At 39.3% G+C, this 26640-nt stretch overlaps 1 protein-coding gene across 9 annotated transcripts in view; it reads right to left on the minus strand.

The window, feature by feature from the left end:
- The window catches only part of LOC102088268 (contactin-4), a 334360-nt gene that overhangs the window by 152170 nt on the left and 155550 nt on the right, over nucleotides 1-26640 (minus strand). For all 9 annotated transcript variants that reach the window (XM_065074577.1, XM_065074578.1, XM_065074571.1 and 6 more), the window contains one exon: nucleotides 8372-8510. In XM_065074577.1, coding sequence (XP_064930649.1) covers nucleotides 8372-8426 — 55 coding nt within the window. In that variant the 5' untranslated portion in view covers nucleotides 8427-8510. The remainder of the gene's footprint in view (nucleotides 1-8371; nucleotides 8511-26640) is intronic.

Consider the following 26640-nt stretch of genomic DNA (forward strand, 5'->3'; position numbering starts at 1 on the left):
TTTTCATTGTAATATACAGGAGGACTTTTCTAAAACTTGCAATAATGAGTCAGTGAAGCATGTCACAAGTATATCCTAATTTCAGAGCACATACTGTCACAGCATTTGACAAATGCTTCAGTAAACCAGCATTAAACAATGTTCAGATGAATGAACTGCACTATAGCATTCTGTGCTCTATTCATTAAAAGCAATATTTATTGCGAGTATCCCACTTACTTGCCATAAACTGACTTTGAGCACAAACTTACAAGAATACATAAGCATCTGTTCTATTTAATGGCCCAAATCCTGTAAGACCTGGAGCAGTTGCGACAACCAGTGCCAAGCTGTGGAAGACAACATGTATTTCTATGTGAAACCCTACAAAATCATGCAGATGTAGCAAAGAGACTCACTTTCTGCTATGGATAACATTAGCCAGCAATGCTCTGCCAGCCTATTTACAGATTTAGCTGTCAGTAAAGGGTAATTCTATTACTGCCCACATTTACAGTACTATAATTATCGAAGTTGAATTGACCCTTTACTCTTTTATTCCGTTTGGATGATCAGCCTTGATTGCTGCTTAGCTGAAAGACCTTTATCCAAATAATAATGATCTCTGCCAACATAATTTTCGGTCAGCTAATGCTTCACTGCATGAGGTAAGGGCAGAAGGCAAAACCAAGGGATTTAACCCCAGAAGTCTGAGTGGAAACTGATGTTCCTCCGGTGGCTTTTGCTACTATTCTAAATGATGAAAAGACCCGTGAAAGTGTGGAGAAAAGGGAAAGAAATTTTGTGCCCATGCAGGCAGCATCAGGGGAGGAAACGCTTACCCAGAGGCAGGTTTCTGACTAGTTATGCCAGACTTTCCCCAGCAATTCAAGATAAAACACAGTAGTAAAGACAAACTCTAAAACGAAATCCCAAAAAGTGGGAGGACTGTGTCTTGCATGAAATGAATACATAAATGATTATTTCTAAATATTCACTGTAGCCCAGTACTGCAACACCTTCTCATTCTCCTCAATGACCATGCAAGCATTGCAAAATGAGGTCCCTTTCCAACAATATTTGGATTTTCTAAGAATCATGCAGCATTTTACCTAAAAACCAATAAAATAATTACTTCAAGTTTTGCCATAAAACTTCAGTTTTATTGGCAACTAAGAAGTACTTTGGGTCCATATTCTCCCTAATTTGGTAGATGCTTGGAAAAGTAGGTATTTTTGTAACTCCCTAAGTAAGATTTAATTTCAATACCTACATACTAATTCAAATGCAAAGAAGCTAAATTGAAAAGAGGCATCATATAAAATGCACAGGGGATCAATACACAGCCAGATAGTTGGAACATCTGCTTATAAAAATGTCAGTATAGTCTCTGTTTTATTTAAAGTGCATCATCTTACCTCAATAACTTTTAAGAAAGATGTAATTAAACTTTCCCAGATGGACTTGTGAGTTAAACAGAGGAAAAACATAATATACCTAATCATCTGCATATAAAAGAGAAATGAGAAAATTGCATATGATATTTGGGAAATTATGTCCTCAGAGTCAGGTCATATCTAGCAAGGGCTTCACTGCTGACAGATCAGCAATGTAATATGGGCACAGAGCTCTTGACAACCCAGCCAAATCTTCTGCAACCACTGAAAATCTTGCCATATAATCCCTAAATAAACATAAATTACATGTAATCACACATTTTCTTAGCTCCTCTTTACAGCTATGTACAGATGAGTGATACCATAGCATCTCACTTTGGTGGCTAAAAGTCTTCTGGTTTCAGTTTAAACGAATTGTTGCCCACTTCAGATTCAGCTGTTCCCATCCCAGTTCCTATACCCTCTGAAGTTCCTTCCCCTCTCACTCTATTTCTCTAGTTCAAACCATTCTCTCTCTTCATCTCCATGGCAGAATTACATGTCCTCTGGCTTCAAAGCTCTGTATTATAATTCACAGAACCATACTAACATTAGTTATTATCACTATTATCACCCCTCACCACCACCTCAATAACACATTTAATTCTGTTTATATGTTTATATATCGTAAGGAAGCTTCTGCCCATCCTTAGAGATGGAGTATTTGGTTTTCAGCAAAAAATCTACACTTGCAGCTAGTGTTGGTGTTATGGCACTGCTGTCCTGTGACCTCATCACCTACCACTATGGGGACTGGCAGATTTTTTTATGGATCATTAGTAGGACCGTGACATGACAAATTAGTTGTTACAATCAAAAATTTATTTTATCCTGAGCAGGTCATTTCACAAAATTTGTCCCCAAGACCCTCTGCAGACCAGATCATCTTAACATCCAAATCCATCTGTACATTGGGCAATTCTAACACACTGACCATAATTTGAGCTCAAAGGACACGTAGAAAACTCACTCATACCTCAGCAGAGGCACCAATGGCTGACAGGAGGAGGGGACTCTGATCACAGACTTTGCTGTAGCATTTGAAAATACAGGAGCTTAAAGCGACCAAAAAAAACCCTCAAATAATTCAGAAAAAAGCCCAAAGTACTAAGGGCAAGCCAGATTTCATCAGCAAAACCTTTTCCAGTGAGCTTCAGTGACAGCTTATCCAGTGCCGTGAAGCCAAAGGCTGGGTTGTGTTTGAGAATTAATTATATTAATAGGAGTCATTCGGTGCTTTATCTGTTCCAAGTGCTATGCAAACATTAATTAGGCAGTTTGGTACAGAAATGCAAAGTGCTGCAGAACTGACCAAAATATAAATTAATTAATTATGGAACTGCAACAGATTAATCACTTTCCAGCTACCCACTAACATCAAAGCACCAGTCATGGGAACTACACAGCACCAGAAAAAACGCTGAACAAATTGAATTGCTGCAACATTTAAAGAAGACCATCATTTAATATGTACAACACTACTTCTTGGTTTAATTATTTATATTCAGACATGAAATTAGCAGAATTTCTTTTTTACGTAACCTACATCTGCTTGGATAGAAGCATGAATTCAAATAGGCCTGTGAATATTCATCATCTTTGCATGGATTTTGAATTTTAATTTTTAATAGAGCTTGATGCCTTATTTTATTGGAATGCACTGATATAAATTACTGTGATTTGTATCTAACAACGGAAACCACCTGAACATATATATATATATATATGTATATATATGTGTGTGTGTGTGTGAGGTATTGGCTGTGCTGTATCAGCACATGACAGACTGAGAAAGAGTGCCTGGACAGGCATTTAGGAGAGAAAAAACAGTTACCAAAAAACCACACCAAAACCAACCACACACACACCCCCCCCCAGCCAAATAAAACAAATAAATCACACAAACAACCCACAAAAATACCCCAAAACCCACCACACTGAAAATCTCTATCATTTTTTTTTTAAACTTCTGCTTTTGTGTGCATATTACTAGATTAGAAAATGGCATTTTTCAGCAGATAAAAGGTGAAACAATGCTTTTGTTCCACCCTAATAAAAAATATGATAGAAATTCATATTGAAAGAACATAGTGCTGTCCCTGGATTTACAGAACTAAGTGTGGATGTTGCTGGGCTATCATGATGCCAATAACAGGCTTCCCTGTACAGCCAGCCAGCAAACAGCCATTGATAAATACCACTCTAACCCCTGTTCTGGCAGCTGAAATGATGCATAAACTTTGCAGACGTGGTCTTCTCCATATTAATTCATCTTACCTTTTCAGATATGAGAGGCAAGAGAGCTAATAACTAAATCTGGATACCCAGACAATGGTGAAACTCCAGCTTTTCATGTAACAAAGTGTAAATATGTACAGAAATTGCAGAATGACCTATACAAACCACTCGAGGGAGGCAACACAGGTATTTCTAAGTTTTGTGATCACCTCCCATGTTCCACTAAAAAAATACCAGCAATCTTTGTGCAGCCAATTTTGTCTGTTACAAAACAAAGGCTTACACAGCTGGGAGGTTTCGTGAAGAAGCCAAGCTAGCAAAGAGAAAAAACAGCTTTTCCTTATTTATTTGCATTATAGTAAAACAAATACTAGATCCTGTATTTTGGCCTGTGCTTTTTGGAGCTACTTCAGTCACGCCTCCTGAAGCACTGAACAGATAAAGCTGCAATAGCACTTTGACAAAACAAACTTGTTGAAACAGAAGCATTATTATAGACCTCCAAGACAAAGTGATTTATTGAAGTTATTGTTTTTTACGTGGTGCTTGCTAAGATAAAAAGAGGGCCAGTCTTGCTGTCTGGTGTGTTTGTTGTGAGCAGAGATTTTTCTTTTTAAATATCAAGAACAAGCAGAAGACCAGAAACAAAAGCCTCCAAGAAAAAGCTGAAAGAGAGATTGGGGGCAGGAGAGCAAGCCAGACTCCAGCCACATACACAGCAAATCATAAACAATTGTCAAAAGCTACTAGGTTCCTTTTTTTGTTTTCCATCAAAACATGAGTGGATCTTCACAGGTTAAATTACATTATAAAATATGCATATGCACACTCACACAGCTAATGCATCTATGCGACTGCAGCTCATTAACATGTAAATATGACTTCAACGGTGAAACTCACTGCTACAGAAAGTTAATGAGGCAAAGAATTGCATAAGAGTCACAAAAATACGGAAAATTTCCTTTCATATTTGTCCAGGATATTGCAGACACACAGCCCATGCCCCATCTTCATTAACAAAAGTCAGATTGGCTCACCCTGTAAAATGTCTTTTGTTTCCCTGTCACTGTTCCCAGGCTGTACACAAATGCACTACAGGGTATGCAATAGTTATGTGGGGCTGCCCAAGAGAGATCACTTCTTAACAAAGTCACGACTTAAAAGAGCAGCCTATTCTGCCTCTCATCTTACTCTCCAAAACTTGAAATTATCACCACCACAACTGCTATTTAAGGAATCCAACAGCCCTAACAAATCAGTCCTTTGGCAGCAAAGGAATAATTTGCTCTTACTGCTTCCCAGAGCTGATACTTGAAGACTCCTGCAAATATCATCAGAAGCCCTTAACTGATATACGTCAACTATCAAGTACAAAGAAAGCATTGCTAGTTTTTAATCAGTCCAACCTCAGAACCACCAGTGAGAAAAGCAGGCTGAAAAACAGGGTGCCAGGATGGATAATGGGTGGAAACCGTGTGGTAACCTCAGAAAAATCTTTCACAATGCTGCTGCCTTTTCGAGGGAGGCTGGATAGCCCCTGAAATTATTAGCAGATTTGCACCTCTACATAGCTGGTTTATGTGCTGGGATTGATCGAGCTTTCTATCCGAGTGCTTTATCCTGCTGTGAGGAGCTGTAATATCTGAACACCCAGTACGTAAAATCAATAGCAATATTCCATGCGGACCGTGAACAGTTCTGGCATGTCTTACTTCTCCTGGCACGCTGGCAGCAGCAGATCACTGGGACCTTTAACGACATCTTTGGATGCTCTAAGTGCTTCGGGTTTGACAGCTGTTTAATGGCTTGAATGATATGAGTTTGGAAGTTTTCATGCAATTTCCAGTGAACAGATGTTCATTTAGGAAGCATACAAAAAGAAAAAGCACCCAAGTAGGTGCTGGGACCAGCAGTACATGGAACACATGGGCTGTCCCCAAAGGAGCACAGGGCCACTGCTGCGCGGGGACAGGGACAGTGGCCTCTGGGGGAGTTTTGTCAAGGCAACCAACAAAATGGTCATCCTCCACCAGGTATGTGTGCTGCTCTCAGCAGCAGAGACAATGATAAGAGGGATACCTGGGCTGTGTGTGTGACACCAATTGGAAGAACTAAATACAACTATTCAATTTTCAGGTTTAAGCTAATTTTCACAGGTAACTCAATACTTAACACGGTTTCCCAGTCATTTGGGCATCTACAAGGCACTGTGGTGGGTTTTTAAATAACTTTTCTGCAACCGTTTTTACCTTTTTTTTTTTTCCTTGTATAATTCAACTCTTAATCTTTTTTTCAATAATGAATCAATAGCTTGATCGACATGAAAATAAAATATTACTTCTTAATGTTGTATTTTTTTTCTTAAGTTAGAACTTGAGAAGAATTTAAGAGAAGAGATATATTACAGAGTGAGGAAAAGTTTCCATCCCTCCTGGGTAGCCTTGAAGCAGAGCCACCGTGCAGGACTGCGGGAGGAGTGGCACCCCAGAAGCAGGCAACCTCAAGCTCCACCTGTGCCTTCCCACTGCCTGGCAAGACATGGTTACTCGTCTCCTTTGAGCCTTTGTCTTGGGATCAACAAGGATATCCAAGAGCAGCACAAGTACCAGCAGGAACAAACAAACCTCCTGAAACTAGGTCAAAAAAGAAGGCAAACATAAAAATACAAAAATTAAGAGAGGCTGAAGGTTTGCCTATGAACTTTTGTTTTACACTGGCAAAGAATTAACTACTTTATAGTCACCTCCTCCCACTCTGCAGGGTGCATTGATGCAGAATAAAAAAATATGAGGTATCCAGTAGAGTTTCCTCCTTAATTTTGGAATATTTAACAGGAAGAGCTGAATGTGTTCACATAGTCCATAACACCACAGCCCTGCGCAAAACACTCGAACAGGTCCGGGAAGCACCCTGGGTGCATTGGCTAGTAACAGCACTGCACCCAAGGGAGTCAGCCCTGTGTTGTGCTAATGCCATGGCTCACACAGCAAAATCCCGTCCCTGCCTACAGCTGGCTTGTACAACATTGCAGGCACACACAGAAACTTCCAAATTTAAATCTTACCAAATAAGGCAGCCCAAACCACATCATTCAACAAAAGGAAACAGCTTCCTCACTCACCGCCTAATATGAAACTCATGCAAAACTTTAGGTACCCCTCCCCTGTAACTCTATTAAATATCCCTCAGCAGGACAGAGAAACCAATGCCACGTCCTAAAGATTTTCAGTGCATACAAAGATGAGAAAAAACGCTGTCACAGAATAGTATCGGGAAAGCCAGTGCTTGTGAGATGTGTTTTTCTAAAAAAAATGATGTAAAAGAGAAGGACAGTCCCCTGATCACATTCTCCTGAAACTTTTTTTTGCTGACCCTAAACATTTTGCAATAGATGCATTTTTACTGTAATTTCTATACTTGAAATATTTTGCATGCTTTTGTTTTTCCACTGTTTTGTTTACTTGCTTGCAATAAAGGATCATACTTCATATATTTCCGCAACCTAACTTCTCTAGGGTTGCAATTCCTGAAACATGTGCGGCACTGCACTGCAGAATCTCTCTGCATCCAATTTTCTGCCAGCTCAGAAACTGTCATAGCGCATTTAGAAAGACTTGGAAGCAAATTTCAAAAATAGGTACCCATAAGTACCAGAATAAAAGTGGCTTTATGTTCAAGCAGAGCTAAGCAGAAGAAAGTAAACACTATTATAAGTAGTTTGCTATTACGTAAAATGCTGAAAAAGTACCCTGACAATGAGCACATAAAAAGGGAAGAGAGCAGAAGTTACTAAACAAAGCAGTAAAACATTCTGAGCATCAAGCAGCAGATAAATTAGAGCAATCCAGATAAATACCAAGGTGACATAAACATTAATTAAAAAGTAACAGCCTCCCCCGGGACCAAATACATTTTAAAGAATCATAATACCAATTCAAATAATCAACAATAGATGAACAGCAGAGAAAGAGAGACTCAAAATAGACTTGGACAGCCCCAGTGTGATCCCAGCACCCGTCACTGAGGTGGAGCAATGTGAGCCCCGTTCCCCCATGGTAGGGAAATTTCTTTTCCCAAGGTTTCCCTGACACCCAGCAGCAGCTGACAAACAACTCCTTGCACATGAAAGGGGCAGCAAAGCTTTGGTGCAAGCTTTGCTGACCCTCTGCAAATCTGAAATGCCTCCATGAACCATTTGAGCTCTAGGATAAAGGCACATTCCTCAGAAATTTCATTTTGCCAGGAATGTTCAAAACATTGCAACTCTCAGGGAAGAAAATTAAACAAGGGCAGTTACAGAACATGGTTATATTGCTGGAATAAGTTATTCTAATTATTTGTTAAATGGAGCGAGGTCTTAGCAGTAACGTAACACCATTTTAATGGGATTTAAAGCTATACTCCACGTAGGTTTAATTGAGCATTGAAATGCTTAGCACAGAACATGGGAAAACAATTCTCATCAACAGCAACTTTGAACTAGAAACGTAGAGCAGACCTTTGAAACATTGTGCTTTTGCTGTGGACACACTGATCAATGGGAAAAGGAGGTTGTTAAGGGCATCAGCGTGATCTGTTCAGCAACCTTTTGTAATGCCGAGCATGATGTGTGGACTTATTTTGCCATTTTATCACAGGCATATAAAATGTAGTTCACTTTTGCATTAGTGTGAAATAAGTGGCATTCTAAAATCAAAAGTTTTTAAATGACACTTTACCTGCAAGGCACACCATGAATGATGGCAGCACGAGCAGTTCCCATAACAACCTCATCTTCAGCTTCCCAGGTCAGAGGAGATGAGACTGGTAACTATTGAAGAGAATGGGGCTCCTTGGAAATTCTAGGCAATCTTTAATCTGTAAAAGAGAAAAGACAGATTACAAGGTGATTTAGGATTGCTGGTCCTTCTATTTGTTGACAGTTTATTGTTTCTTTCCAGGGTAGTTGCACCTGAAGACCAACAAAGAAATCTTTATAAACATTTCATTTAAAATGATTGTGAGGAGTGATTTGTGACTGTCTATGCTGGGTACCAGGTGAGGATTAGAAATTGTAACCTCGTATCTGCATCTTCCACTTGGGTGTTGTGAGATTTTTTTTGTCTCAATTTTGTTATCCTAAGATTCACTCGCTGCCTCTCTGGCGTAATCTGAAGTGTAATTAGTTAACTCTGCAGATGACAGTTAAGCGGAAAGTTACAAGAATGACTCTCACTTTTCTCTACAAACATCACCTGGTATGTGAAGGACATTGTCTCTTCAAGGTGACCTTTTCAAGGAACTGTTCCGATCCTGCTCAGGAAAGGGGGATGCTTTTCCCTTTCCACCCCCACTCTCATTGCCCTAGAAATTTTGGAAAAAATATAAACCTTAAAACATCTCCAGGTGAAACCTGATTTTTTTTTTTCTTGTACTCTGTTACAACTTGTAAATAGTTAAAATTTGTAAGCAGGCAATTTAAAGACTTCCTCAGCTTATCACTACAAAGTACCCTCCCCTGAGTGCAACTGAAGGAGGAAAAAAATGCCTCCTTTAGTGAAACAAACCTGTTCCAGAGCAGGCAGTTAAACATTAAAAACAAATAAATCAAGCTAGACACACATTCCTATAATTTATTCATATAACTGAAGGCTGGAAGTTAAGGGACCTTCGTGCTTACAAGACAAACTGCATGACTAATAGCACGTGAAGGGGTATGATGAGAAGTCTCTGCTTGCTTTTGTGAGTTGAAATTGATAAGATTCTTCTAATAAAATCAGGTTCAATGCACTGAGAAGACTAAGAATCTTCTGATCTGAAGATACGACTTTGAAGGGGGTAGAGATTAATTGCATATATTCATCAATTCTCACACAGACTGATTAATCTAGCTGGGGGTTATAGGAAGGACTAATCAATGAAAATAATAATTCACTTACGTTGTTATTAGGAGTATTAATTATTAATTTTTGAAGGAAAATGCCGTCCTAGACCTTTATATTGATTAACATAGTTAAACAGTTACTCTGTGTGTTTATAGTGAACCCAAGAAACATATTTTTTTATCCTATATAGTCCTCATACATGGGCAAATACTATTTTTCCTCTAAGCACTAAATTCTGTTGCTGGTAACTGCACTTATACAGGATATTGCTACCAAAGGCAGGTTGCCCTTGGTTTTACCTATTTTAAGTGAGACTGAGATAAAACTTATATTCACCAGCAACTGCTGAAATTCTTTTGTGTACTGCTTTTCCCATGTGTTATTCCCATCAATAAAGCCATTGTGTCACTTATAAGGCTTCTCCTCATTACACTGCAATGTGATGCTTTACGATTGTTCTCCTCGCTCTCTGCAATAAGCTACGTGGGACTGAAACAGAACAATCACTTACAACCTTTGATACCTAATTAAAAACACAAGAGGTATAGCACTTATCAACTTAACCTACTGCCAGGAACCCATCAAAAGCACCTGCAGACCTCCCTGTGAGCTGCCAGCATGCAGAAGGGCTGACCAGAATCCCCCTGCTATGGGGATTAGGAACAACAGCACTCAGCTCTCAGCTGCTTATAAGCAGTGCCAGTGGCAAGAAAATATAATATGTGCCTTTCAGTTAAAAAAAATCTAGCAATATAAAACACCAGATATGAACAAAGTCAAGCAAAGAGTCTCTACAGGTGTTGAGGGTGGTGCTTCTGGAGACTTGGTGGGGATAAGGGACAACTACAGAGATCGCTGGCCTGTTTGCAGGTCCCAACGCCATTTGCATCACACTCCTGATACTCTCTTTGAACTGAAATTGCTCTTTTAGTGTTTTATTCCCTCATAATTCCATAGATGTGAGAAAATTCTTGGATAGTCTTCAATTTTTTACCCCTCCCCACAGCAACTTCTCTTATCAGAGCTTCTCCTGACTCACCACATATTTGGCAAAAATTCTGGCTACTTTGTGTTTTTTGCAAACTGATTTTTTTCTCCTTAGGAAATCATGCATCTCTCTAAGCATTTTAAACACTAATATAAAGCATTTCAAAATTACTAGCGTAAATTAATTTTTAGCTTATAAAGGCATTAAAAATAGCAGGCTTTTTTTTTTCCTCCTGTGATGTTTTAACCCAAACACTGGGTGTTGCTTTCAGCCAAAAAGAAAAGCTATACTAAAAATATATATTTTTACTGCTTAGTGCACTTAACAATTAAGTCCAGTGAAAAAGCTGAGAATGTTCCCTATTTCTTGGTTATTCAAAACATACATCAGAGAACCAGCAGACATCAGAGGGTCAGGCGTGTGCTTCAAAGAAACATTTGCAGCTATTTGAATGGAAAGAGTAACTTCTGGTATTAACGAACCAGTATTAACATGGCATGTAGACTCCTGTTTGTATTGCCGTTGATGTTAATGCGAACTTCATGCACTGATAGCTAAAGTATATATCCCGTAATAACTACTTCTTAATATATTCCTAGAAGAGGCTTTAGCATATATAATTTTCTAAATATATGGAACAGTGCCACATTCTGTCATCCTGTCCATAAATGCTATTGCTGGATTAATAGTAAAGCTTCAGAAGCGCCATCCTCCCAGAGCTCTGTAACAGCCCTGCCAGGAGCTGCACTGGAAATAGGGACCTGGAGACCAGCTGAGCCCTGGCCAGAATAATCACACACCAACCCACACCCTGACTTCTACTGATACATCTCCTAACATGGGCTGATATCTCACAGCAAGTTTTCTGAAGAGAAACGATGCCTGCCTTAGCATAAAAAATAGTGAAAAGTAAATTAGATGATTGCCATTAAAAATATTTTTCTAAGGTTAAAATGTGGTGGTATTCAAGATACGGCTGTGTTTTCATTTCTCATGGTAGTTCCCTATTTCACATGTGAATGAGTTCAATCTTCAAAATGTTTTCCTGTAAACATAGCTGCTATTCGTATCAGCAGGTCTATTGTTCAGAGCTGTGTAAAAACTGTTGAAGAATGCTGACTTTTTATGGCAACAACTTTAGGGAAAGGGAACATTTGTGCATGAGCAAAAAAAATATATAATTGAAAAGATCCTTCCCATTTCTAAATGTTTTCTGACTATAAAAATCCCAGGGGGTTGCACTGCTTCTGAAGGAGAATATAAGAGGCCTGAAAACTTGCAGAGTTTAATATTTTATTTCCAGAAGGAAGTGTGTGTAGTTTCAGCACTATACAAGATATTTTTTCAAGATGAAAATGAGATAGCTGTGCTTCAGTTTGGAAGTGCATCCCATTAGAAAACCTAGTGCCAAGACACATGTGCAGATATCTTTTTAACTTTACTTTTGGCAATGTATCCACTGCAAATTCTTTTGAAAGGCACCTTTGTTTGTAATTGGATTCTGACAAAGAGAATTGACTCTAAGAGCCATGACTGCAATCGGGTATGAGAAAAAAAAAAGATGCATGCAGTAGAAATATCTATGGTGAACTGGTGTGGGTTAGTACGCATGGCTCTTTGTCAGTAATTCCATTTGGATGTTTAATAATTAGCACTTCTTAAAAAAACCCCAGAAATTAAAAACTTAAGGTTAAGGTATGTGGATACATTAAAAATGCAAAACATACTTTTGTAGACACAATTTGCATGACAGGAAATCACAGTGTTGTGACTATTCTGAATGAAAACCTGCAAAACATTTCTAAGGCCCCCAAGTATTGCAGGAGTAGCAGCAGCAGCAAGCCTTAGCAATCATCTCACGTTTTTCTACTGCACATCGGTGTGCTGCACAGTGCCAATTCTGCTAAACTCCAAAATAAATCACTGTTAATGAAGCATGCTGCACATACAGACAGCAACAGACATCTTTTAATCACTCAACAAAGGAAGAGCTAAGGGTAAGCACAAAATGCTCTGCACACTAACAGGTGAGTTGTTGGATTTAAGGTGGTGCTCACCCCTCCAACTGCCACAGGTCTGACCCCAGGGTGAGAGCAAATATCTAGTGGGAATTCACTGTTTTCTCAAACAGAAGCATCAATTCATGGTGCAAAAACCTCCAAAGACTTACCAAGCATTTTAAACAGTAGTATCATAAAAATAATCTTCAGGTTTGGATGCAGAAGAGAGAACCAAGCTATGGGCTACCAAACTACTGTCTGGTTACACAGAACCTGGGACCGTACAGCTGCTGAGAGCACACAAGGTTTGTCTGTCTCAGTAAAAGGGCATATGCAACGTATGCAAGAACACCTACATTGGATGCATATTGTAGGTCAAGTCTAAAAAGACCAGTCCCAGCAAAACCTGAGCACAAAGGTTTAACATAAACTCAAATTCATCTCATCTACACAAAAAAAGTAGAAAATAAGCTACAGAAAGCTTTCTGAAATTCAAAAGAAACCCTTTTCCCTAACATGAAGATAGATACCTTCTTCTAATATACATAACTAAAAAGTATGCTACACCAAAAGCTACACCAAAGCACCATTATCCATTTCCATCTCTCTGAAAGCATTTTCCAGAAGTATAGGGTCTTCAAGAGACCTGGCACTGCAGGAGTGTCCCTTTTTTTGATAAGACACTATAACACATGTTCATTTAAGCTTTTAACACTTAAGGAGCAGTGTTAACAGAGAAATATTGAAAAGCAAATGTTTAGTTGTAAGTGAAATTATTTAACTTTAGAAGATTTTAAACTCTTTACTTCTGATTTTTGACCCATCCACATCACATTCAATGGACAATGTAGCCTTTTATTTTTTTTTCCCCTTCAAAATCAACACAATGACATGGATTGGCCGTCGGTTCCTTTAGAATCCCCAAATACTCTAAAGAATAAGGAATCATTTCTGAGAAGAAAGATTTACAGAAACCAGTGCTCGCTGGCAGCACAGCTTACTTCGTCCTCTTTGGGTACACCTGCCAACTTCCCTTAAACGCTTTTAAGGAGGGAGGGGAAAGAACTATTAATAACTTCAAAATTCCTTTCTCCTTCCCTCTACCTAGCAGGTAAAATTATCTGATTATTTTTAAAACACACACAGGCTGCCTGCATGTAGTCCATTTGTGATTTGAACTCACTCCTCAGACTCTTTGCAGAACATGTGTTTTTTCTATTTTATCACTTTTGAAATTTTCAATTTAGACTTCACCGGAGGCCTATTCTGTAACTCTACTGAAGGGTGAATCTGACTGACTGAAAAGCCATGGTTGGAAGGTAATTACTGAAAGTTCACTTTGAAAATTAGTCTGTCTTCAGTCCCAAGTTTTCCAGTATTTTTATTAGTAGCAATGGTAGAAGAGAAGCTGTGCTTATTCAGCCTGCTGGTGACACTAAGAGGCTGCAGGTACCTCTGAGGATGTGAATATAATTTAAAATCATCTTGACAAATGGGACATAAAACCAGATTAAAACAGAAGGATGGAATTGTGTAAGAGAGAAGTGCCAGGTACTGCAGTAAATAGCACAAACATATGCTGGGGAGCAACTGGCTCTGCCCTGATCCACACGCAGCTGAACGTGTCAGCGATGCCCTGTGACTGTGGAAGCAGCAAAAACCCTGCCTGGGATGTATAAAACCAGGTTTGCAGGTCTTTTTCATCAGAAAATTCCTGCTAGGCAAGCAACCTGCCACTCTCCCCAGCACCAGGGGCCTCAGACGCAGTACTACACATGTGCATGTAATGCTGCATGTCAAGGAAGATTTGTCCCAAACAGAAGCATCCAAAGGAGAACACCACAAAGGATAAGAAGTCTATAAAACATGTCCTATAAATAAAAACCAAATGGAGTTGCTTAGCCTAAAGAATAATAACGAGAAAAATGCTAATAATATTCAAACATATAAAACTGTTGGAAACAGAAAGAAATAATTTGTTCCCACATCTAAAGTGGATAGAACAAGACGGAATATGCAAAAGAGATTATTAAGTTTTAGATTTAAGGGATAACTTCTTAAGGCCAGCTCAAGCACATGTATGGGCTGTCTGAAGAGGCTGCAGAATATCCACTGCTGTTGTTCCTTAGCAATTTGTAAGATAAAGTTAAGTCCAGGATCACCTAGATATTGAGGACAAACAGTATATATTTGTCTCCAGGAACGCAAATATTTGGAAAGGGATGGAGAGAATGCCAAACATTGGGATTCTTCAGTCCCATTGCTGCTGGTTGCAAAGTGAGGTTGCTCCCCATCTGATTCAGAAATTGGAATAACAATAACCTTGAGCCAGTAATTCATTAAAAGTCACTCAGACTCATGGACTGAAAGGTAGCATGAAGGCATCCTCTATACACAGAGGTTAAAGAAACTGTTCATCTTACATAAAGGGTCATGGGGCAAAAAGCAATGGGGTTTCTTTAGTAAAACTGACAAACAAGGGTTTTCCTAAATTAAAGAAAATTGCTTTATCTGTGAAAGGGGTAAACAGTGTTATTCCAGGGGAGCAACATAAGGAATTAATTAATAAAAAAGTTGTGGCAAATGCAAACAAACAGCAGTTAGGGAAAGCAGTAAGATTAGACCTTATTCAGTGGGACTACAGTCCATATGGATATGAGAATGCCCTTCTCACAATTTAGTGTTCAGAAGCAACAAGGAGGTTGGACATCTTTGTGAGCATGTTAGTGTGAGGGGCAGGAACCACATCATGCAGGGCAAACTAGTGAGAAATCAGTGATCCTGGAAGAAATTATTCTAAAGGGCTGTGAAGTGTCCAATATGCTTAAATCATGGGCAGCTGTTAGTGTTTTGCTCAGAATTAGCTGGTAGCCGATGCTGCTAGAGAGCATCGCTGGGATATGCGCTTCCAAGAAGCATCCTGGGCATGGGCAGCTCCAGTCTCCTGAACACCGGCTGTGGCCCAGATTCAGCAAATCACCAGATTTCTAACCCTGATCCATCCTCTTAATACTCTGCTGAATCAGGTCTGTACGTTGGGAGAGGCACAGGCTCTTTAGCAGATGCAGTCAGTGACCCGCAAAATTGAACATCCAAAAATAGAAAGTACCTAAAAGATACATCCCTGAAAGTGCAACTCTTCACAGTAATAACTTTCTTGATGTACACATCACTGATTTTTTTCAGCACTCACAATACAGTTTTCTTCTGCTGTGGTAGCTGTTATGAGTCCTGAGATAAATATTTGCCTTGCCTTTTGCATAAGGGAGGAGAAAAGGGAATTTGAAAAGATGGCCTGGGGAGACAAAGGGTAGCAAGAATGTGCCGGTGGCATCTCTCACCACACTCTCCTTGTTCTCACAGCATGTCTGTCAGATCCTGATCTATCTCAAGCTTCTTTGCTGAAATTATCCCTTCTGGAGTTGCTCTCATACACAATTCACACATTATGAAATATATACAAGTTTATTGTGCCTGATAAAACAAATGACACATACACAGCATGTTTCTGAGACATGCTTATGATAAATGGGAATTAAAGGCTTCAAAAATTAATTATCTAAAAAAAAAAGACAGAGAAAAAACAATGTCAGTTTTTACATTGTGTTTCCTCCTTTGGGCATTCATTCACATTCACTAGATAGAGATTTCATTTTACTGTATCAAGGAAGTCACAGCACCTCAACAGATGCAAGCTCCCAACTCACTCCAGTCATTTATATTTGTCAGGCTGTTGCTCTTTTGTGTGCACTGTGCCTGAGCCACCTCGTCCCCATCACATGCTGTCACCGCTCCGTCCTCCCCAAGGAGAAAGCTGAGGTACATATGGACATGGGAAGCGAGGATTGCATCCATCAGATTAAGACAATATATATAATTCTAACAATATTAGCAAAGATTGTTGAAGGAATAACTCCATAAGTGCCCACTGCTGTCAACTGTGACTCCTAGAGTGTAAATACAGTTTCTTTTACATAAGTTTTTTTGATTAAGTGCTCTGTAACTTATGCTCAGGCTACATATTCCCTAAAACACTGACTGGTGGGGCCAGCTCTGCCCAGCAGTGGGGCAGGCAGGCAGGGAAAGGCTTTGTTGCTGATATAATAAAGGTGTATAAAAATAACTATCACTAACACCATCCCTTTCCGACTTGCTAGATGAAAAATTTCTAAAAGCAGTATACCTCGTTTATCTTTATGCAGAACCTAACACCACAGCTTAAAACATGATTAGAGACTGTGGATTATATGAAAATAGTCAGGAAATAACAAGCACTCAGTCTTTTAACATTTCACAACAATGCAATACTCCCTGCACACCTTTGTCACCAGCAGAAACAACTTCATGGAAGCATCAATCCATCTCAGATGCTGGATATTCCCAGCTGCACAACACAACCCTTCACCTTCTGAACCAGTGAATCAGAGAGCAGTTTTCTACCAAAGAAAAAATGACAGTAATTAAAGTCTTTCAATTACTAGCCACTAACTACCACACATCACCCTTTTACAACTCTTACTCTTTGTCTCTTGCCCCCCAGGAAACCATCTTTGTCCTGTAAAACCTGAATAATTTGTAAGCATAAATAATCTCAAGGTAAGAAGATCCGGGTGACTAAAGGCAAATCTAAATTAAGGCTAGTGGTATTAATGAGGTGTCACTCAGTATTGTTCTGCCTTTTCTATGGAAGAGATATATTGAGAAACACTCACCTAAGTCAGCACCTATTGGATAACATCCAGCTTTTCTCCACAGAAAAAGTCCATCACACCACAAACTTAGGAGGCACTTTGCTCAAAGCAGGAGTAACATTATCATAATAAAAAGCTGCAAGCAGTGAAACTTCATAGTCTGGCATTTTCTACAAATCAGAATTTACTGTATTTTAGAGAGTCCTTTACTGAGGATTGTTTAGAACAGTTACCTTAAAACTCACCAATTTAAAAACAATTCTCAACTTCATGCAGAGTAAAATTTTCAATACAGTATTTTACACGGTTAAAATGAATGGCTACCCCATATTATCAAAGCAATAAATGATAAACTCTGCATAAAATGTCAGCTTTAGGGATAGCAAAACTAACTTGAAAAAGAAAATAGATTTGACTTGGTATTCAGTAGGTCCAGCTCTTTTCTCCTAGCCAGATCACCATCTATAGCAATAATCTGTGAAGTCCATTATGTGCTCAACTTTGTTTTGTTTTATTTTTTTCTAATAGCAGAGATTGTCAATGAGTGACCTGAATACAGAGCAGAGCACAGGACCAAACCTGGCTGCCAGGCAGGACCCCGAAGCCATGTCTGAAACAAACCCAGCCCATCCTGGTCTCCAAGCAGCCTCTTTACACCAGAGAACACCGACACACTGGCAAACTCCAGGATGTGAAAATAAACTGTCAGCCAAAGTGAGGCAATAATGTCCCTCTGACTTTTGACCATACATTTCCTAAAAAAATAAAGGTTAATTTATTGCTGTCTCAGTTTGACAGAACGTTGCACCAAAGAAACAAGGCTCAAGGGACTCCGTGTGACAACAAAGTTCCTTTTATCCCCAGGTCACTGCTTCGAGATAACGAATCAAGACAGTTTCACAGTCTCTGAACAAAGATAGATAGATAAGTAACATTCAAAGTTATCATTAACTTTTGAATGGGTCCATTCCAAAAACATATATTATGAGAGAGCATTATCTTGTCCAGGAGACAAAAATGATGCAAAAATATTGAAGATATTTCTGTGATATCTCTAAAACCAGTATATTAATGATATTTCATTTGTCACTTCTGGAGCTTACAAAATAATCCATTTTATTTCAGAGATAAAAGGAGAGATTTCTCTGTAGGAGTTCCACAGAGGGGATGAAGCATATTGGACATGTATGGATGTTATACAGAGCGCTTTGCCCAGCGTGCCACTTTCCTTCAGTACTACAAATTGGACATTTCTTAAGAGTATCAAATGGAATTTAGAAGGGAAAAATGACAAGCAAGTTTTTTACTTTGAAAAGCTGATAAGAAGCTGGTTTCACACTCCACATATTCCTGGGAATGCAGGCTGTCAAAACAACAATTCCCTCATCACTTGTTACCTGCAGAAGGTTTCAAACCCAGATTTAATTGAGATGCTTGGACTGAGAGATGCTTTTAACTGTTCTGCTAAATTCAAAAATCATCTAGGGAAGGAAAAAAAGAAAACCAAACCCAACAACAAAAAACCCAACCATTTTGCAAGTCCTGTTACATGATTTAGTGTTTTGTTTTCCCTTCAAAAATTATTTTAAAAGGTTGCCTAGAATTCGTGTGTTTGAAGGGAACTGCTTTCACCCTCTGACTTTTCCAAACACAAGGTTACGGACTTAGCACTTTATTTCTGCTGGGTTGCCATTAAAGTGTTACTTCTCTCAGACAAAAAGAAATACTCCCTGATTTTTCAAACTAATGGTATCCAGTGAGCCACATATATTTATTTTTCTTACTGACAAAAATAGGCTTCCTATAGCAGCTGGAAGCAGAAGTAAAGAGAGTGGATTTCTCTCTCAGTATTTGCTAGTATACCAAGGTCTAAATTCTAGCTCTTAGGGGATCTCTCAAAAAACTAACATGGTCTGAACTAAGAGCTGGGTAAATAATAGCTAAATGTTTAATATGCCTAAATGTATTAAAAAGTGAAACCTATACATTGGTGATCATATACTGTAACAATTTTAGTGGACTGTGAGATGGCCTTGTAAAATATTTTCTGAAAGACTTCCAGCTGATAACCCTTTGGTATGTTTATTCAGTTTGAATCTGAAAGATTCACATAGTATGGGAAGAGCAACATCCCAGAAGACTTATGCAAATAATCAAAACAAGCTATACATCAAACATTCAAAACAATAACAAAGCCAATCTGAAAGATCAGCTATGAGCTGTGGATGCCAGAGCTGTAAGGGGCTGAGTCCCACTGCCTGGTCCCCATAATCCCCACTCGTCTGGGATACCAAATTCTTTATAAACACCTCAATTAAACCATGAGAAACTAGTTGCAGAAAACATTTCTTACAGCTTCTTGTTACTCCTGTTGTTGTATAGAAAAGAACAGACTTTAGCCTCAGTGTAGGAAAACTTAGACAAAGTTATTTTTCACTCTTAAAAACAAACAAAAAATATTTATTTAAAAGGCCTGTTTAGTATATGGCTATGTTTAGCATTACCTGTGTAACTTTTGTTCGAGTAACAGTACTAAACAAATAAATCATGTACAAAATCTATTTTTTTTTAAATTGCTGGCAGTAAGTAGAACAAAACAATGAACTTCAACTCCTGTACCTGGGTCTCAGAGGATGCAATGCCCAGGGAGTAGCGAGTTATTCTTTAACTCAGAGAAGACTTTTTGCCACTCAGAGCTTTCCACTATTTTTTCTAGCAGAATTTAAGATATAAAGACCAGAACCGTGCATAGAACAAAAACAATGTATATACACTTTGCACATGTTACATAAAAATACATTACATAGCCTAGCTCATAGGCTATTTTGTAAGTTGAAATTGTTTCACAGAGGTATAAAGCTGGAGCTGGGGTTGCTCTGCATCAGAAGCTGGATCTTAACTCTTTACATTAGCCCAGAAACTTCCCAAGCATCCTAGCAGCACTCTTAATTACATCGTGTTTAAAGTGAATTTTTGTATGCATATTTAAAACACAAAGTGGCTACTCTACCCTTGCCTCTGGCTATCAATTGATTTGTAAGAGACAAAAAACATCTCGGGGTGTTTTAAAGGCTGTACTACAAATGAGCCCTGGCAGAAATTTGACGCAAGGTGTCAGGAAGCATTCCCGGCTCCACAGGTTGCCATCTGAGTGAACGATTCCCTGGAGAGAAAAAGCCTGGACCACGTGGCCTCCTTAACACAGGTGCCTTCACAGCCTCTCCAATCTGCCTGCCATTCTCTTTATAATATTAAATCCTATTTTATCTGTCTTCAAAGGCAGCATCAGGGCCCCTGCCTTCAGCATTGCTCTCAGCAGTTCTCCTGCAGCCTGGTTTAGGTCTTCCACTTCTCACCACACATCTGGAGTTGGCAGTGTTACAGTTCACGATTCAAAGCCAAATAGCTCAGCTGTTTGTGTGAAACTGAGGAACCTATGCAATGAGGCAACGCAGTAAAATATGAGAATTTACAGACTCCCAGTCTGCTTTTCCTCCCACTGTTAGTGGAGGATTTCCAGCAGCGAGGCCAGGATCACAGATGCGGTATCAAGTGAAGGTACAGTACGCCTCATGGGGATCCTCCATGATTTTTCTAACTCCAAAAATACTGCAGTCGCAGTCACTGTTTCCTTTGCAAGTTTAAACTAAAGATACAGCTAAGTCAAAATCCCATTTGTGATCTTTTGCTATCAAATAGTCTCCTTTTACCATAAAAGTGTTAGTTTCATAAAAAAATTAGCTTCTCCCCAAGGAAACCAACAGGGAAGCAGAAATACGAAGGTCTAGCCTTGACCATGGTCATACAGAACTGGCTAATTTAGCCTTGAAATCGGTTGATTGGAATGCTCCAGATCATAGAATATCAGGTTGGAAAGGACCTTCAGCCCAGACTGAACTGAAGGTGAAGTTTTTCCTCCCACGGGGAGAGTAAACCCTTCAAAATCAACCAACCTAAACAGCCAAAGGAAGACCCACCGGAGGCTGGAGGGATCTGCTTGTCACAGTGCTACTGCCACTTGATAGCAGCTCTGATGGAGAAGCAAACTTGTTAAGGCTTGGTGTTTGGAGTGAAGCGAGTGCTGCTGCTCAGCCAACGATGTCATTCGGGGTTATTCTGAGTTCAAATTCAGGGACATTTGAGCTGGAAGAGTCATGGTCATGCACAGCTTTACACTTAGGAGCTCCCTGGAGTTATCTTGTGCCAGGACAACAGATCTTCACAGAAGATGATTTAAAACCTGTGGCTGAATCCTAAGTGACCGGATGCAAAATAAGGGGAGGACAAGGAGATCCTGGCTATTTCAGGCGAGGTGACCCACCTCAGCGATGTGACATGTGGCTGACAGACCAGCAAAACACAGCGTGCTCAGCAAAACAAAGTGACTTCTGTGACACCTCCATGTAAACACTGCTATTATTTGGTACACTCCATAACACAATCCTTTTGCACTGATTTAATTACTAAACATAAAAGGAAATAAACTTCAGAATGAAAACAAAGAAATTGCACTGCATGTAATTTATGGGAGCTATTCTTCAGCTGAATGCCATAAAACCCTGCATGTTTACGACGCCCTATTAGAGGGCTGAAAACACACTTGCATTTGCCTATATTGACTATGCAGATTATGTGATATTACTGGCTTTTTCTGCCTCTCCCATTTTTCATGGAAGCAGTATATTTGTTTAAAGACATCCTTGCACTAAGCATTAGCTCCTGCTAAGAAAGGAAGAGGAAAGAAACTCAACAACAACAACAAACACGACTAGCTGTGCTCCCTCATCACCCAAGGCTGTCAAGCTGGTGAGTGCTGAGCAGCTGGCAGAGACACACAAAAGAAGGAGGCACTGCACAGATTTTTGTTTTCAATCTGGAATATCAATTATTGGAGGAAGCAGCCTCACGGCCAGACAAAACAAGAACCATCTCTGCAGTGGATAAACTATGTCAAATGATCTGAGCTGCATGGTATTTCAGGAGTAGCTGGATGGAAGCACAAGGATTTATTGAGATATCACATTAAGCCCTTGGTTTTCTTGTCATAGGAAAGAGATGAAAGGAAATAAGCTTTGCGAACTTGAGTGCAGGATTGATTCATGTATAACGGCTTCAAAATGCATGAACAGAAATGTGTGTTCCTGTTATCCCCAGCTTAGGGCTCTGTGTACCCTCCCTGAACACCAGATTCTTCTCCCACATTGCATGCATGGAGTCAGCATGAAGAAACAGGATGAGTTCACACTGAATTCAGCCTGTTCTCCAAGGAGGTAGCAGGAGTTCATCTCTCACCAGCTTGTGGACAGGCCCAGCTACCTACTAAACCACATATAAGCCATGTGTCCTAGTACTACATCAACATGTTATTTTTTATTGCATATTAAACCCAGTTTTAATATCTCCTAGAGTGCTGTCAACTTTTCAACCTTTGTCTGTATCTTATTCTTTATGTGCCAACTTGTTTCTAGCTACAGTCAATATTTTCCACTTTTCATTTTGCATAGATAGAGCTGTCAAGTCAAATTTAATACATTCAATATTTGGCAAAACTTCTTAGTAATTTCTGGGCATTTCTAGGACAACATATTTTTAAAAAGAAATGGTAACATCTTGAATTGAAAATAGAGTCCAAAAAACACCAGGAAACAAGGAGTATGGAATTTGACAATTAAAACTGAGAAATGGATGAAAAGCATGTCTGAGTAAAAATTTCATCTACTTTAGCTTCATAGGTTTGAAGTTAGGAATCTGTTCATGCTGAAATTATCATCATCATCATTTCTCATAATCACTCCAAAGGAAGACACAGATCCCTGACAGCTCTGCTGCTGTTCCCGGCTTTTCCCATTTAGCCTTTTCTAAATCATGTCCATCTAAATCATAAAGCCAGGACTGAAAGTAGGACAAGAAGTCAGTTTATTTAACACAAGGTGAATCTTTTTTGGTTTTCCAGCATGTGATGGAGAGCAGTCCTAATTCATGGCTTTAGTTGTGTCCTTGACAGCCTGGTAGGATGCTCTGGGGTCTTGGGAAGGAACCTCTCTCCCAAAGACAGTACTGTTGACAGGCAGAAATAAGAACACAATGCAGACATGCAGTCTGGTAGGAGAAAAACCTGGGAGCAGAAGAGAAACCAGGTGCCAAGATCAAAATACAGAATCAGAAGGGGAAAGAGGTGCATGAGCAGTCACTGAAGTCATGGCACTGGAGAAAAAAACCACCCTACAGTTGGTAGGAGACACTTGAGAAACAACAGAGTCCAATCTGAGGGGTTGTTAGAGACTCCGGCTGTGAACAAGGAGTAAAGACCCAGATTATGTTAAGATTCTCCTTCATCATTTAATTAATGTGATCTTTCAAATAGCTAGATAAGAATTTACTGCATGTAGTAAAACTTAAATTCTATAATTTAACTTACAACAGTAATATGTTAATTTATCACCTGTTAAGACAGTTAAAACAATGACTAGTAGCTATAACCAGTGAGCAGAAATAGCCCATTTTATGGTCTAACTTACAGATCATTGATGCTAATAGAAGACTATTAGCTCCAATGGGCTTTGGCTAAGAACATAGTGGAAAAAATAGAAACGACACTGGATGGAAAAAAATATTGTAATGTGATAAATACCTGCATAATGGATTTTATAAGTTAAATCAGTTCTATGTATAGGCTACCCATTGAAAAAGAACTATACACATTATAAACCTTCCCCAACATTTAACGAGGAGCCCTTATTTCATTTTATTTTAATTAAAGCAGCAGCTAAAGGCACAACCATTACGTTCCCTGGTATTTTACAACTACCACATTATCAAGTGGAACTCCATTAAATACCCGAAGTAAGCTAGAAGTTACTGATAAAACAGGAGGAAGATAAATATTTCAATCAAAGTGATGCTTGTAAGAGAACTCGCTCAGTGGCATTACACGAGGCAGGCACCGGGCAGCAGGAGATAAGCCAAGATACAGCTTGGACTCTTCTCAGAGCGAGATGCTATAAGCAACGCACATGTTCTCAGTTCAGCCTCTGCAGTAGAACGAGGAGCACAAGGAAGCTGTGGCTTCCCTGAAAACACTAGACGGAAGGCAAAGCAGCAAAGCTGAAAGTTACAAACACAGCAGAGAAAATCCTATTTCTTTTTTTTTTTTTTTTTTTTTTAAATCACTACACGTGAGAAAGAAAAAAAAATCTCAAAGTAAAGGCACAGCAGACACCACTATTGAGTGCTAATCACAACACTGGATTGTTTTGCATTTAGATATATAAAAATATTTAATTTCAGTTTTCAGAGTTACTAGTTTTAAACGTCCCTTAGTTTATCTGCCTGTTCCTTCTGCCTGCTTCCTTCTGCAGAGCTTCTCAAAAGCCCAGCAGCCCTCAGACTTTTTGGTTTATTAGAATATTTCAGTGTATACAGAGATCAATTAATTCTACTGAGCTCTGTCTGTTTTTAATCTCAGATGTGAAACTATTGCTTTTTATAATGACAAAGACCATTAGTTATTTCCATGCCTTCCTTCAGAGAAATATTCATTCAGCTATCTACAAAGTTCAGAGAAACTATAAAAAGCCACACAGAGGATAATTTAAATGTACTTAAAAATTCAGGCAACTTCCACAAATCCTGACCTACATTTTAAATTTATTGCAGAAACTAGAAACCAGTAAAATTTCTTTTGTCTGGACCCAAGACTGCAGATGTTTTGCCCTCTGTGAGATGCAGTGCTTTGGTGTAGGAGCACGTGGTGGCTGGTGTGCTGAACTCGGCATGCTGGTGCCTTCAACTCCACAGAGACACGGGACTGGCCAATTCGTCACATCTCTAACAAAGGCAAACTCATGTCTCCAACATCTGTGACATCTGAGGCACAAGGCTACAGTTAATAGTTCTTAACAACTTGCAGTGTTTCTGCAGGACTATCCAGTGAACTGATATTGCAATGAGGGTCTAGGGGTATTACATGAGACTTCCAAGCCAATGCTTCCTGGTTGCAACTGTGGTTTAGATCAACCACCCCAGCATGACGACAGTGCTTGTGAGGCCTGCAGCTGCTCCTTATGGTCACAAATCCAGCAGCCCCCATCATTCATGAGAGGACAAAAGCACGGTTCCACTTAAAGTGCATGGTCACCTCCAGTGCTCACTGCATAAAAATGGCCAGAACACACATTTCAAACAGCCAAAGAAACTGAGTTCACAGTGATAATAAATATCCATGTAAACTTGCATCGAGGGAGAGAGAACTAGCAATGCTGACCTTGCTGTCTGTGCAGGGGCATTTAAATGCACTGGATGACAAGAAAAAAGTTACACTCTTATAAAATAAATAAATGAGCCAGACCTATACTCCAGCCTCATCTTTAAGCACCAATAATAAGCACTAATTAATAACCCTGGCAAGCCAAATTCCCTGACAAAATACACTTTCCTTGCAGGGACAAATCACGTTCTAGCTGAGACAAGTGGGTATGAGTGATGCAAGCTATTGCAATACTTCTCTCTCTGGTGTTTTCCTTGGGCTTACATTTCTATGGAATGAACTTAAATATGATAAATAAGGATTTCACCCTTGACTGAAAATTCAAATTATCACATTGATTAGCTTTGCCACATACAAAGTAGAAAACATTCACAAACTTGACAGGCTTTACAGAATAAAAGTTGTCACCTTGTACATGCAGTATAGCTACACAGGATAGAGCTAATAGACTTTCTTCTGAACCAAAAAATACACAGATTTCCCACCCCCCAAACAAAAAATCACATCCTCAAATTATTTTGCTGTAATATTTTGGGTATTGACTCATTTCCTGCCTGAAACATGCCCTCAAACCTCATAGACAGAAAGTCAATTCTGCCAATTTCATTTGCTGAAACAGAAGCACATTTGTTAGTGACAGATCTCCTGGCAACCTGGGGAAGTGGGAGGTGCATGCATAGGCACAGAACAGGAAGGGATGATTCAAAATGGTTAAATATTTTCTGGATTCAAACTTAAAAACCAAAACACTTTGCTTAACACAACTGAAAACTAGAGTCTAAACAGCTCAGTGAGGTTTTGTTTCTCTTAGCACTCAACCTACACATAGTCACTTAGAGCAGTGGTTAGGAAAGCATTTAGCTCAATGAACAGGGCCTCCTCAAACTCTACATGCTTCACAAGCTGACAACCCCTGTTTTACTAGCCTCTCAAGTACTGCTGGAAAAGTCTTGCAGAACGGTAGCAGAGCCCTTGAGTCTGAAGTGTGAAGCAGGTCCTGCTGTCTAGGACTTATCTCTGAGATGACTTACTACCAGTGCTTTCAGCCGAAAAAAACAGAAAACATAAGTACAAAGCCTCAGCTGACATTTGCTAAATGAATTAGAAGCAAAGGATAATTCAAAACAACTCAAGAGGCTTTTATCTGCATGAATTTGTGGTTCTCTTCCCTCCAGCTC

The sequence above is a fragment of the Columba livia genome, chromosome 10 (genome assembly GCF_036013475.1).
Source record: "Columba livia isolate bColLiv1 breed racing homer chromosome 10, bColLiv1.pat.W.v2, whole genome shotgun sequence".
Lineage (NCBI taxonomy): Eukaryota > Metazoa > Chordata > Aves > Columbiformes > Columbidae > Columba > Columba livia.